A 15,084-nucleotide genomic window follows, 5' to 3' on the forward strand; every position below is an offset into this window, starting at 1 on the left:
GTCTTCCCATCCACTCTTTGGTTTCAGATATGGAATCTGAGGCTGAGAGAGGGCTGGTGCTGCACAGCTGGGAAGGACCCTGCTGGGATGGAACCCCAGGTGTTTCCCTCTCCAGTGAAGCCTCTACACTACTTTGCGGGGAAGTCGAATGACAGAAAAGGAGGGATACATTATGTTTGTTTCCCTTTTTTTAAACTTTGTTTAGGGAATGGGAGTTGATTCTGTGTTCATTGTGGTAGGCACACACTCTGTGCAGAATAGGTGTGCCTTTTGAGATAAGGACATCATAGAAAAGTTAGAAAATACCTAAACGTTTAAAGAGACAGAAATTGCCTACAATCTCATTGCTTAGAGGCAAGTCCCTAACAGCTGGGTATGTTTCTGCCCAACCGTTTGTCTGCAGGTCTTCTTTTTCACCTTTAAAATCATCCTCTAGCAGTCCCTTTTTGAGGGGTAAGGACTTTTCCCCTTAGGATATTCAACCACTGGTGTTCTTTTTTTTCTTGAGGACTTCTTTCCACTTACAGGCAGGACATCTGGGCATGTGTGGTGGTCCATTTTTATGTTGCTATAAGGAAATATCTGGGGCTGGGCAATTTATAAAGAAGAATTTTAGTTGGCTCATGATTCTGCAGGCTGTACGAGCATGGCTCCAGCACCTGCTTCTGGTGAGAGCCTCAGGAAATTTGCAATCATGGTGGGAAGGAAGAGGAGCTGGCATGCCACATGGTGACATCGGGAGCAAAGGAGATGGGGGAGGTGCCACACACTTTAAGCAACTAGATTTCATGTGAACTGAGCAAGAACCCACTTACCACCAAGGAGATGGTGCTAAACCATTCATGAGGGATCTGCCCCCATGATCCATCCAATCACCTCCCACCAGGCCCCACCTCTAACACTGGACATCACATTTCAACATGAGATTTGGAGGGGATAAAGATCCAAACTCTATCAGCATGTCAAAGCCAGGCCATAGCAGAGCCAGGAGCTACATACAAACCCTCCTGTGGTTCCAGAATGTCACCCCCAGCACTGATCCTGCAGGCTCCCTTCCTGAGCCACTGGGGCTTCCAGGCATACTTCCAAGTGACAATGGTGATCATGAGAATCATGGCCACAGATGCAAACACTAATATGGCCATCGTGGCATGCTCAGGACCATCCTAGGTGCCTTATGTATATTGCTTTCTCAGAGCAGCCCTAAAAGATGGTTGTGGTTATAATCCTGAAGCACAAGGATGTTAAGTAAGTGTCCCAAGATTACATGATCTGAGAGTGGTAGAGCCAGCATTTGAACTCAGGAACTCTCTGGCTCTAGGGTCTCTGCATTTACCCACCATATTGCTTCTCCCCTGAGAAAGACTTTTGCTGTAAATGCACTGGGCTCAGCAAGACCTCAGTAGCCTTTCACCCAGCATCTTCCAGGGTGTGGGGCCTGCAGAGGTCATGACCTTGGGAACTGTGGCCAAGTGGTCATCCCAGATAACTGTCTCCAGCTGGCAGAGGCTCTCTGCTTCCTGGTGTTTCTTTGAACCTTTGGCTTGTTGTGGCAGCACTGATGCTGCTGGTATGGGGCGCCGTGCAGATGTACGTGGCAGAGCGTGCCAGTTGTGGACAAGCCTGGCAGCTTTCAGCCCCATCCTCCAAGAGCTCCTTCTTCCTGCCTGTCCCCAAGCCTGCAGCTTGGTCTGAATCAGCTTTCAGACTTTCTTTGGCTTGGGCCGAAGACTTGGCAGCCCTAGCCTCCAGCAGAGCTCCTGTGGCTTGGGGCTGCCACATCAGGTTTGAATTAGATGAAATCTCAGCGTCGGCAGGCTTTCATCCCAGCCTCGCTGACTCCCGCTTCCGTGGTAGCAGGCAGTCTGTGTGCCACATTCGTGTCGTCTCTGCATGAGTGTCTGCTGGAGCGTTTGTCATCTGTGTGAGTCATCCCTTTGTGTGTCCTCTCCGTGCTTGTGTATTATCTCTGTACATGTTTCTTGCCTCCATGCATGCATGTTATCTTTTTAAGTAATAGCTTTATTGAGATATAATTCACATACCGCACAATTCGCCCATTTAAAATATGCAATTCAGTGGTTTTAAAAATTATATTCACAGAGATCTGCAATCATCACTGCAGTCAACTGTAGACCACTTTCATCACCTAAAAAAGAGACTATGTGGCCTTTAGCTATTCACCCCCTAATCCAACATTACCCCAGCCCTTGGCAGTGACGAATCTACTTTCTATCTCTGTGGATTTGCCTATTCTATTTGTACGAAGACACTTCATACAAACAGAATCATGTAATATGTGACCTTTTGCATCTGGCCTCTTTCATTTGGCATATTTTCAAGGTTCATCCATCTTGTAGCATATACCAGTACTTCATTCCTTTCTACAGCAAAATAATATTTCATTGTATGGCTATATATATATATATATATAGATAGATTTTTTTTTGTCCATTTATTATCCATTGATGGGCATTTGACTTGTTTCCATCTTTTGACTACTAGGAATAATGCTATGAACAACTTTTCTTTGCGTGGGCATATGTTTTCTTTCTCTTGGGTGCTTACGCTTTGGAAGTGGAATTGCTGGATCATGTGGTAATGTTGTTAATCATTAGAGGAGTATTGCCAGACCGTTTTCAAAGTGGCTGCGCTATTTTACATTCCCACCAGTGTATGAGGGTTCCAGTTTCTCCACATCCTTGCCAACACTGGCTATCTGACTTTCTGATTTAAGCCATCCTATTTCTTTGTGGTTTGGATTTGCATTTCCCTGATGACTGATGATATTGAACATCTTTTCATGTGCTTACTGCTATTTGTAGATCTTTCTTGGAGAAATGTCTGTTCAGATCCCTTTCCCACTTTAAAACTGGGTTGTCTTTTAATGATTGTGTTGTAAGAGTTCTTTATATATTCCAGATACAAGTCCCTTATCAGGAGAGGAGAGGCTGGTCTCTCATGTCTTTTTGCACCCCCGCCTCACCCCCATCAAGCTTAGCAAGCAGTATGTGCTTCATAAAGACTTAAGGACATATTGAGGGAGGAAGAGATCTGGGTCACTTTGAAGAGTCCCTGCAGGAGCCGTGGTTCCAGGGTATGGGGGTGTGAGGGGTGGGGCTGCCTCTCTTGCCTGCCGTGAATCAGAGACAACAGCCCTAGATGACCCATTAGAGGTTCTGTTCCCTGCAGGTTATGTAGGATGTTGCTTTCAGCTGAACTGACTGATGGAACCACCAGGGTTGGGGGACTTTAAAAGACCTAGATCACTGAGCCTGTCCCTCCTCCTTGATTTTGGTGTAGAGCAACTGGGAAAAAGGCAGTGTCATTTACTGAGATGGGGAAGACAAGGGGAAGAGTGGGTCCAAAGTTTGAGATGACCAGTGGAGATCCAGTCTCTATCAAGGAGGCTGTTGGATAATCATAAAGGAATTTCAGGAGGAGCCAGGACTGGGGATATAAATTGGAAGTATTTGCAGTCATGCAGTACCTAAAGCCATGGACCTGGGGACGTGCCAGGGAGAGCTGATGATTGGAGGAGCTGTGTGAGACCAGGACAAAGATGTGATTGCTGGCCATGGCCATGTGGTGGTCACAGGTGAGCAGTTTCCAGAAAGTGGTGGCTCTAGAAGGCCACTTGGGGTGGGTAGAGGAGAAGCCAGGGGGTGTGGAGGTGGTGAGTGTAGACAACGCTTTCTGCTTTGGAGGGAAGCAGTGACACTGGCAGTAGCTGGGCAGGGATGGGAGGTAGAGAGTTTCAAAGATGCGGGACACTGGAGTGTGCTTGGATGCAGAAAGGAATGGTCTTGTAGAAAGGAGAGCATGATGAACCTGGAAAGGGGGTGCTAACTGCAGGAGCTGAGTCCTTGAGGAGGTGACAGAGAGGTGATTCTGAGCACAGAGTGGAGGGGCCACATCCAGCCACAGAAGAGAGGGGACCCAGCCGTGGGAGGACAGTGCACAACAGGGTGGTGGGAGCCTTGGAGTATGAGACTGGGGGTGGGGCAGTGTTGGGGGTCTGAGCCATTTGGGAGAGCTGGGACACAGACTGTTAAGCTGTTAGTCTTAACAGGGAGGTGCAACAGAACCTCAGCTTCATGCTCACGTGAGGTGAGCTGCTGATTTCAAGTGAGACGAGTAGGCACCTATGTGCATGTGTGGAGTAAATGGATGGTTGGTTTGAACCAGAGTGGAGAAGCTTCCCTGGGACAGCAGGATAGAGGGAAAGTGGGAGAGAGAGTATGGGTGTTTGCAAGAGAATTATTGTGCAACTAGACCTAAATGTCCAAGGTGGTGAGAAGGGAAGCGAGGATGTAAGGATCACACCTTGGAGGTCCTGATGAAGTTTAATAATAACTGGAGCCAAGTGCTAGGGTTAGGTGAGCAGGGCAGTGGGGGAAGGGAAGGAGCCGCCTGCGGTCGAGGTTTCTGGGTTGTAGCAGCCCATGTGGTCTAGCCAAGGAGCGTGGCTGGCAGTGGCTGGGAACAGTGCACGCAGATGCAGGTGGCCCTATTGAGGGGAAGCAGCCACCTGTTGAGGAATCTGGTGGAAGCCATTTCTGATCCTTGTGTGTATCACTCCAGCATCCAGTTGCTGGGTTTTCTTTTGTTTCCTACAGTGGAACAGTTTCAAGCTGGATTTGCTGGAAGCCTAGAACCTGAGACAGCACAGCTGACCAAGGGGTGTCCGTGGAAGTAAAGCCCTTGTGATAGAAATTCCAGAACAAGTTCAGACCCAAGAATGCACTGTCCTTGGGAGGTGGTGGGATGATTGGCTGAGAGGTGGCCTGCTCTGCTGCTTTCTCCTCTGGGGAAGCCCCAGATAGGCCAGCCTTGGAAGGAGAAAAGAGAGGCAGTCTGGCCCACCCCTCAGCTGGCTTCACTGAAGCTACTATCTTGAAATGGCCCTTCTGGGCATTTGGCATTTGGCAAAGGTAGGCTGGTCCAAGTGGCAGCAGGCAAGGGGACTCAGGACCACCCTTTCCCAGGGCCTGCAGCTGTCCCCTGAGAGCCAAGCCACTTGCAACTGTCTGGACCCCAGGCCAGGTCTTTGCTCATTGTCTGTACCTGCCCATGTCCGACATGTTTCCCAGTCCTTGGGGATCTCCTCTGTGCTCCTCTTGGAGAACTCTTTGTTGGCTCTGGGTACCCTTGCCTCCCAGTTTACATGCACATACATGCAATTTGAGAATAGATGTACTTTTATGTACGCATACACACATACGTACTGATTTCAAAATAATTTGACCTCAATTACCTGCTATAATATTTGGGACCTCATCCTGATAGTAGACAGCTGTGGGTGACCCGCTGCGCTTGCTCAGTTGTGGTTCACAGCAGGACACAAGGTGATTTCTAAGCCAGCACTCACCTCCCTAGTTGCCACGTGACCATGTCTTCTTTGGGTGTCCTGGGCTTACACCTGAACTTGGGGGCTTTCCCTGAGGGGAACCCACACTGGAAAACCTGTTAACATGGCCTGGAGGCCTCTGGATGAAGAGGCAGCTGAATGTGTTACCTTTGCAACCAAAACAATGTCATGTTGGAGAATCCACAGTCCTTCCCATCTTCCACCCTCACCATCATTCAGCCACACACCTCCCAGGGAAGGCACCTCAGAAGCAGCCACATTAAAGGGAGTTTAGCCCAGCTGAGAGTGGCCAGATTTGTGCACCGGAGAATTTCCATTTGGGGAAATTGGACAAGGGCCTATGGGTATGTGGCTCAATTGGATGTAATCAACGATTCTTTGTTTTAGTTTTACTGTGTGAAGAAACTTTCTAGTACATATTTCCTATTTGTTTACTGTTTGTAAAAGAATAAGGTATAGGTGGAAATTCAATATGGCTGATATTTATTTTCCCTCCTACCAGAATTTATTTCTCCTTTTTTCTTGATTTTTTTATACAGAAATTTGATTTGATTTTAGCACTTTAAAATTAGCCACCACTTTTCAGAAATATAAACATTCAATAAATTGAGAGACGGGAGTACTTTAGTGAGGAGGCAGAGAGCCAGAAAGTTCTCACTGCCAGCCTGTCTATGCTGTGTGGTGCCTGGTTTCCTGGCCAGGGCAGAGATTCAAGGGAACTTGGGCCAAACCTTTTATTGTGCAGACAGGGAAACCGAGGTCTGAGGCAGAAGGAACTGGGCCCATCTTGCCTCCTGGTCTGGTAGCCAAGCCGGCCCTCCTGTCTTCTCTGTCTAGAAGGAGAGTCTCTGCGGCCCAGGAGCAGCCCAGACCTGGATGAGAGCTGTCTGTCAAGGCCTGGGTAGGATGCACGCAATGGGACAACGACAATCTCTGGGGAGGTTCCGCCCTGATCCCTTGGGGGCTGATGGGATCCACAGTCGCATAGAAATTTAGAAACTTATTTCTTGGATTACACAGGACAGGGCTTGGGTCTGGCTTCTTTGTCCTAAACAGTTTACTGGGATGGGGAAAGACATATCTTTTAACCCTTTCCTGGGGAGAGGCCTAAGGGTGTGGAGGCTGGACCAGACCCAGGGTCCTGGGGGTTCCCATTCTGCTGAGAACAGTGAGGGTGTGATGAGGATGGTCTCCGTAGGGATAAGAATCCTTGGGGGAGGTCACCTGGGGAGTGGGAGGGACCGTTTCTTTTATGGGCTGTGCCCTGCCCTCCCTTCTCATATCCTTGGTGAGAGGCGTGCTGGCCTCCACGGGAGGGTTTTGCCCAGAGGTGGAGAGTTGGAGAATGAGTGTCCCTGCTCAGCAAGGTCAGACCAGAGGCCCAGGGATTTGCAGGTGGTACTAGGAAAGCAATGTTTTCTTGCTCCAAGAGGCTCCTGATGGCAGAAGCAGGCCCAGGGGCTGAACCTAGGTAATACAGTATTGTGGTTAAGAGTGCTGACGCTTATTTGCTGGGTGACTTTGGGCCAGTTACTTAACCCTTCTGAACCTCTATTTCCTCATCCGTGAAATGGGTCTAACATTAGTGCCTACCTTATAGGGCTATAAAGATGAAATAAGACAATATATAAAAATATGAGTGGCAGGTACTGTTGTTAATAACAGTGATAAGAAGACTATTTATAAAGGAAGGAAAGTAGGGAAGTGTGTTCATGCTGAATACAATGTTAGGAGTGTCCCTACACAGAATCTGTTACATTTTGAGGGAGGGAGCTCTCTGTCACTGGAGGCATCCAAGTAAAAGCTAGAGGTCTCCTAACTGGGGAGATTGTCAACGTATAATGCCTCAGACTGGGATGAGCACGATGATCTTGAAAGGTCTGTAGCCCATGATTGTGGGCCAGAAGGAGGGGGCGGGCTGGAAGGCAGTGGCTTCATTCTGGAAACTGTATCCCTCATATGAGTCACTGAGCCCTGGAGGCCACGTGGAGTCACTGGGCTGTGGGGCAGGGAATGCCAGGCTTGAAGGATCCTCTTTGTGGAGCCATTTAACCAAGACCCAGAATCGGGGAGGGCCTTGACCAGGTGCCTGGTGTGTGGGAGGGGCTGAGCAGAGCCTTCCACTTCCTGGTCTGGAGAGTTCGCCCTCTGCTAGGCAGCTTGGGAGGTGTGATGGACCGAGACGGTGCAGGCCACTGTCCTGGACCAGCCAGGTTTGTGTACCTGTAGCCTAGATGGAGCAGTGGCCTCTGACTCATGCTGTCTCTTGCTTGCTTGTTCCAGGGGCAGGAACAGTCCCTCTGGGTATCAGACATGGGTGCAAAAAGGGGGATGGGATAAATCATGCAGGGCTTGGCTGAGAGTTCATCACAGGCCCTCATGGCAACAAAGCTGCGGTAGGCCTTGGAGGTGTGTCCCGGGCCTGGAGCCACCAGCTGGAAGACAGGCCTCCCGTGGGGAGTTCTACAGGCGTACAGTGGCAGAGGCCCTTGGATTTGGCCACAACTTTTTGTCCAGGTTTGGGCTCAACCTCTGTCCCTGAGCCTGAATGTCCTGGTCCCCTCCCCACATTGTCCTTCCTGCATTTCCACCCTCACCCGGGGATCCTTCCCCTCTACCTGGTATGCTCTTTCCTTCTCGGATCGGTTTCTTTTGCACCCTAACAAATTCTCCCTTCTGCCTGCTGTGGAAACCTGGGCTGACAGTCCCTGGGTGACCATGTGACTCTGCCTGGATGGAACTGTGAAGGGAGAATCTCCTTGTCTCTGGTGGCAGAGTGGAGATGTGTCTGCAAGGACAGGGGACGTATAGCCTGTCTGGGAGGAGGGAGGATGAAGCTGGTGTTAGGGGGAGCTGAGGGGAGTGGTGACAAGAATGTTGGGCCTCTCACTTCCAGTCTTAGCCTGTGCCTAGGTGTGTCCTGGGGCTAGTACCTTCCCCTTCAGGACAGGGGGTTTGAGTTGAATTTCTAATGCTTGCAACCAGGAACCTGATGGATAGTCATCCTTCAGGACCCACACATGGCACCTCTTTTGGGACACGTGTCCACACTTCTTCATAGCACCGGGCAGGACGTTGGCTGCCCTCGGCTCTTGGGCCTTATTTTTCCATTTGTCCCTGCCCACAGGAGGCACACAGTAGGTATAAAGTCAAAGTGCTCTGCATGGATGCATGTGTGCTCAGTATAAGGTTTGATGTTGACATTTTAACAAGCACACCAGAACTTCTGCAGACAATTGAGTGTTACCTGATGAAATGGTTACAGGGAAGCCTCAAATTTGTTCCAATAATGCCGTTTTTCCCTGGAACATTTCTTGGCCTCCTAATTGGGCCTGTTTATGAAGCACAGAAGGCAACCGTCTTGGTTTGGCTCCAAAAGGATGTTTTCTGTTTGATCCACAGAAACAGCTAGAAGGGCCAAAGAAAAGGTTGGCTGCTGCCGGGGGCTTAGTGGTGGGTGTTCAGTCGGACTTGGAGGGGGCTCCTAAGATGCCACCTCAGAACAGGAGGAGGTGGGAAAATGGGTGGAATTGAGTTGTATTGTCACTGGAGTTCCAATTCAAATGGAGAAGGTCCAGTGAATTTATAAAAACGCTTCCTTCATTCACTGCTTCGTGTTCACAGCTGCACTCCCAGTCCTTGGTATGTAGTAGGCACTCAATAGATATTTGTTGAAGAAGTGAAGGAATTCAACAAATATTTATTTGCTAAATAATGCCTACTACTTTCCATCCATTGCGGTAGGTGGGCTGCTCTTAGTACTTTGTAGGATGACGTGGTGTGTGTGTGCGTGTGTGTGTACGTGCACGTGTGCATATGCAGACACACATACACGAACCCACATCTAGTTGTATGTTTCATTGGCCCCTGTGATGACCGCCTTCACTTGGGGATAATAACACATTTGCTGGACTTTGCCAACATATTTTTTGTTTTTATTTCCAAGGCCAACACCTGGTATTTTTTAAGGGAATATTTGATGTAAGGAAACATTAGATTAAAACCATACACTCCTGGCTCATTTATCGTGAATGAGCATTAGCTGCCCTCCTCTCTACCCCCCAACCCCCATCCCGCCATGTGCACACCCACGTGCTTTCGACCCGAAATAACAGCGCTTCGTATTGGAGTGGGGGACAAGCACCCACCTTAGGGATAATGAGCCTTTGCCCCTAGGATCTTCCTGTCTGCCTCTAGGTAAAGCCAAACCCCTGTGATGTGCTTCGGGCTGGAGTGCGGTGCCTTGGTGTGTGTGCATGCGCCTTATGGCAGTGGCTTTTGTGCCTCTGCTTTTTATAAGCAATGGAAGCTCTGATGTAATGAAATTTTATGTAGAGCCCCATGGATAGACAACACTGTAAAAGTGGATCTACTTTGCTGAAAGGAGGGTGGGCCCCTTTGCTCAGCTTTCCTACCACCTCCTCCCACTCCCCTGCCAGGGCCTCATAGAACATCCTGGAATCCCAGGGCTCCTCAAGGCCCTGGAGGAAGAGCCTGCAAGCGTGTAGGGTCGCATATGTGCATTCACAGATGCTCGCCTGTCGGCTGTACTGTGTGTTCATGCCTCTTATTTCTCTCTTCCCCGCTGCTTGCTGTCCCTGGTTCAGGCGGGCCTCATCCGCACAGACAGCACCGACTTCTTCATTGAGCCTCTGGAGCGGGGCCAGCAGGAGAAGGAGGCCAGCGGGAGGACACATGTGGTGTACCGCCGGGAGGCTGTTCAGCAGGAGTGGGCAGAACCTCACGGGGACCTGCATAATGAAGGTAGGCTGTAGGTAGGGGCCTGTGCGCTGCTTCTCTCCCTACCTCTGGAGTGTTCCCCGGTAACTTCTGTCCTTAAGCTGTCCATGTCTGGCCTCAGTCTTCTTATCTGTAAAATGGGACTGGGCCACATAGACCTGCTGTACTGGCAGAGAAACCCCATTGTGTTCTAGGAGCTGCTGTAATTGGCTGGAGCTAGGGGCCAGAGGAATCACTTGTGTCTTGAACTGTGGTCCCTGGGACTCCAGAGGTCTCTGAGGAGCTCACCGTTGCTTCTTGAGGCTATTTCTGAGCCAAGGCAGAAGGTAGAATGCCTGCAGTGAGTTCTTCCCCCCTAAAATCAACTCAACCCTTGGGAGCCACAGGAAGGGAGTTATTAGGGCACCCACAGGGAGGCTGCCTGGTGTCAGGGCGTCATGGTCAGCTGTGTGTCCCGTGGACCATTTTACAATCCTACCTTCAAGTCTGTCTACTGTGTGACCCTAGGCAAGTTACCTAAGGTCTCTGAGCCCTCATTTTCCTCATCAGTAATGCGGAGATGATCCATGTCTACCTGTAAATGTTGTCTGTAATGGTGATGGTGTCTATGAATATCCCAGTATGGGGCTTGGCACGTAGTAGGTGCTGGATAAATGGCAGCTCTCCTTACAGTATTATTAAGGGTAACTGCTGACAGGTTAGAGTGGGAACCCCCTGAGGGAAGGGGTGTCCCTGCGCCCAGGTGACCAGTGCAGGAGCCTACACACCAGAGGCACTCAAGACTTATGGTCGGGCGAATGAAACTGGATGTGACAAGTGCTGGTCCTAGGCCCGTTGGTCAACTTCACAGTGTCACAAAGCTCCTTTGGCCAAGAGGAGATGAGGAGGCCATGGGTGAAATCTGGTTATGACTGGACCACATCCTTGTGCCAGCTCCCTGTGGGACTGGGCCTGGTGTGAGAAATGCCTGGAAGCCAGTTGTCCCCATAAACAGTGCATCCGTTGAAGCTCCAGTTGCTCTCCAAGTATCACTCATAAGAGAAGCTGTGGCACCAGAGCCAGAGGGTTCTGCAGGCCTAAGGTGGGGAGGGCAGGGCTGGCGGGGCCTCGGAGCACTGATGTGGATTTCAGGGCATCCTTCTCTCCACCAGGGTTGAGAAGAGGGACAAGTCTCCCCTGGGCTCCATTTTTTAAAGGACAATTCTGAATCCAAAGACCATAAGGTCCCCTCTTTTAGGAAGAGACGTTGGGGAAGTCCAGCTCCAGAGCTGTGAGCCTGGAACCAGCTGCATCACGAGCCACCATGGTGGGCAGCTGGGAAGCTGAGACCACTGAGCACACGGAGCTGGAGTTCAGACCCAAAGAAATGTGGCTGCGACTCTTGCCCCACACCAGGCTCTGGGGCTGGAACTCCAGTGAGGCCAGGCCCTGGTCCATCTACCGGCCTTCCTTAGAAAAACCAGGGGCAGGAGAAGACTTTCTTGGAAACCTGCAACTTGTACTTTTATTTGAAGGCCAGTCGTGGGGCTGAGCCCAGTGTGGGGAGAAGCATTTCTAGGCATGCCTGTCTCCATTTCACACGCTTGATTAAAGCCAGAGGCTTCAGCTCGGCTCTTTGGATCTAGTTTTCAGCACACAGAGAGGTGCCTCAGAGGCCTGGCCAGGTGCTCAGAACCTGCCTAGCAGCCAGCTAAAGGCTTTTGGGGAATCTCCCTCAGGCTGGGGACCTCCGCGTCTCTACCTGTCCCCATCCTCCACAGGTGTCCCTCCCCTTGGTTCCTCAGACCTGGGAGTCTCCTGGGTCTGTTTCCTTCTCCCACCCAGGCTGGGGGGCCTGGAGGACAGATGCCAAGTCTCCATCTCTGTGTGATTCACAGCAATAGGGCTGTCCCTGGAGGAAGGAGGGCAGGGAGGTGTCAGAGGCTCCACTACATTGGTTTGCTCACTGGGCTGAGGCTGTGGAGGGGATTCCAGCCCCCTGCTCCACTGTAAGGGAGTCTGAGGTGCACCAGTGAACCTGGAGTGGAGGGGACAATTCCTCTTGGCATTCAGTAATGCCTCAGCTGCTGCTTCCTGAAAAGGGCATGTGTGGGCCCACACACTCACGCCTACCCATGCACTCTCCCACAAACTGACACCCACACTCACAAACACAGATCCATATACCCACACTCACCCTTACCGGCACACACCCATGCACCCACACTCACACGTGGACACACATCACCCATACACTCATGCTCACACACTGACGCAAACACACGCTCACAAACACACACCCATACACCCACACTCACACAGAGACACACACCACCCATACACTCATGCTCACACACTGACACAAATACATGCTCACAAACACACACCCATACACCCACACATAGACACACACCACCCATACACTCATGCTCACATACTGATGCAAACACATGCTTACAAACACACACCCATACACCCACACTCACACATAGACACACACCATCTATACCCTCATGCTCACACACTGATGCAAACACACGCTCACAAACACACACCCATACACCTACACTCACACACTGACAAACACATACTTATACCCACCCGCACTCACACACCTGCATACACACATACAGACCCCTCTATACACTCATACACTCTCACAACCCCACATCCACACACTGACAGCCCCCTACATACTCACACACCCCTTCACACACTCGCACACTCTCAAACACACTCTCACACACACATGCTCATATACACACACACTCATATACACACACATCCATGAATGAGCCCCAGAGGAGTTAGGTGATCCTTTCCCAAGGCTCTTGTGAGAAATTGAACCATTCAGAGTCCAGGGGCAGGAATTCCTGGTGCTGGGCCACCAGGCTTGAGCTGGCCCTCAGCCCGCAGCCCTGCCTTGGCCCCAGAGGCTGTGCCCTGGATGCTCTCCTGCTCCTAACGCTGCCTTCTCCTATTTAATCCATGGTCCTACTCTCTGGAACCCCATTCCCACCCCTGATTCCCTCCTGAGGACACGAATGGGGTATGTGCTCCTGCAGCCAGAGCTCTGGCTCTCCGTGGAGCTGCCCATGCCAGGGCCACCAGCCGGGCTGGGGCTCAGGGTGGCCGCTTTACAAACAATTGAGATAAAATTTACCATTTTAACCATTTTGAGGCATAAGATTCGGTGGGTTTTTCAAATTATATTCACAATGCTGTGCAACCATCACCTCCATCTAATTCCAGAAGATTCCCATCCATTAGTTGTAGTCACTCCTGTTTCCCCACCGTCCAACGCCCTCTGGCAACAACTAATCTACTTTCTATATTTCTAAATAGGATTTGCCTATTCATAACATTTCATAGAATGAAATCATACAGTATGTGCCTTTAGTGCCTGGCTTCTTTCACTCAGCAGGTTTTCAAGGCTCATCCATGGGATCGCCTGTCTTGATGCTTCTCTCCTCTTTATGATGGAGCACTAGTCCAGTGTATGGACATGCCACATTTATTCATTCATCTGGTGGACACTGGAGTTGTTTCTATCTTTTGGCTACTATGAAATGCTGCTGTGAACATTCGTGTGCAAGATTTTATGTGAATATACATTTTCAATTCTCTTGAGTACATACTTAGCAGTGGAATTACTGGGTCACATGGCACCTCTAGGTTTAACTTTCAACTGTATTTTCAAAGCAGCTGCACCATTTTACATTGGCTTGGGGCTTCTTGGATGGCTCACGGCAGCTTCCCAGTGACTGGTGGGCCCTGCTCTGCCCTGAGGGTTGTCTGCTCCTGTCATCCTGAAGGATGAGGGACCCACAGAAGAGGGTGTGGCTGGAGCCCCCCACAGCATCCAAGGCTGATGCTGGCTGGTCCTCCCGAATTCCCCAGAAAGTCTACAGAGAGAGAATTATGGCTGTGACCTGATAGACTGTGGTCATGGCTGGGGGAGGCCTGAATTTACATTCTGGGCTGTTGTCATGAAGCTGCTGTGTGACCTAGGGTGAGTGGGGTAACCTCTCCAGCCTTCCTGTGACAGGCCTGGCAGGGAGGGCTCTGAGGGGTCAAGTGTGGCATTCCACTCGCAGGGCTTACACTTCTGGGCATGGCCCATGTGTTGGGGGTGACTGTTATTTATTCTCCCTGCTCCATGCAGAGAGCCTGCGCCTTCCCCTCCCCTGCCGGGGGCTGCCCTCCCCTCTCCCAGGAGTTTGGCTATGGGCTGCTGCGCTTGCCATTGGCTCAGACACCAGGGCCACCAGAAGCTGCCTGCAGTGTGAGCTCAGAGCGGCACCAGCCTCAAGGGTAAGTGAGGGCAAAACCTGCCCGAACCCTGCTCACCAGGCTGTGTGTCCACCCGGAGGGCTTTCCCTGCCAGGCCAGTGGCCACACATTTTTCCAGCTCTTAAGTCTAGGGCTTTGTTCCTTTGCACTATAGCACCACACAGCAAAGAGGAGACAAAAACAAATGGTAGCACCAAGCCCTGTGTGTTCCCTGTTACCTGTCCTCAGATCCCCATCACCTGAGCACCCATGTGGGTAGCAGTGTAGAGGTGGCTCGGGTCTCTGCAGAGGTTCCCATGGATGCATCCGTGTGCATCACCCACGTGTGGACGGGGTCTGCACGCACTCACTCCCGTGTGTAACATAAACAATCACAATGGATTGTGCAGGGGCAGGGCCCTCTGCCCCCTGTGCTGAAGCGGGTTATCTCCTGCCCTCTGTTCAGCCCCAGCTTCAGTGTCCCCTCCTCAGGAAGCCTCCCCCAACAGGTCTGGATCTCCAGTGGGGCGTCTTCTCTGGTCAGTCCTGCTGTAGTCTTTGATATTCCTGTGTTGTTACAATCCAATTTCTTATTTGTCCCCTCTGCTAGGCAGTGGGCTCAACGGCAGAGGCCTGGCCTTTATCACCTACCCACCGTCCATCCATTGAATAGTACGGGGCCCCTCCTGCTGCCACACCCCTGATACATGCTGGGATTATCA

General features: G+C 50.8%; 1 protein-coding gene across 2 annotated transcripts in view; it reads left to right on the forward strand.

Moving 5' to 3' along the window:
- Nucleotides 1–15,084, forward strand: part of ADAMTS14 (ADAM metallopeptidase with thrombospondin type 1 motif 14) — an 86,743-nt gene that overhangs the window by 17,205 nt on the left and 54,454 nt on the right. For both annotated transcript variants that reach the window (XM_030798071.1, XM_003271202.2), the window contains exon 3: nt 9,979–10,135. In XM_030798071.1, the coding sequence (XP_030653931.1) occupies nt 9,979–10,135 (157 nt within the window). The remainder of the gene's footprint in view (nt 1–9,978; nt 10,136–15,084) is intronic.

Source organism: Nomascus leucogenys, chromosome 18, assembly GCF_006542625.1.
Source record: "Nomascus leucogenys isolate Asia chromosome 18, Asia_NLE_v1, whole genome shotgun sequence".
Lineage (NCBI taxonomy): Eukaryota > Metazoa > Chordata > Mammalia > Primates > Hylobatidae > Nomascus > Nomascus leucogenys.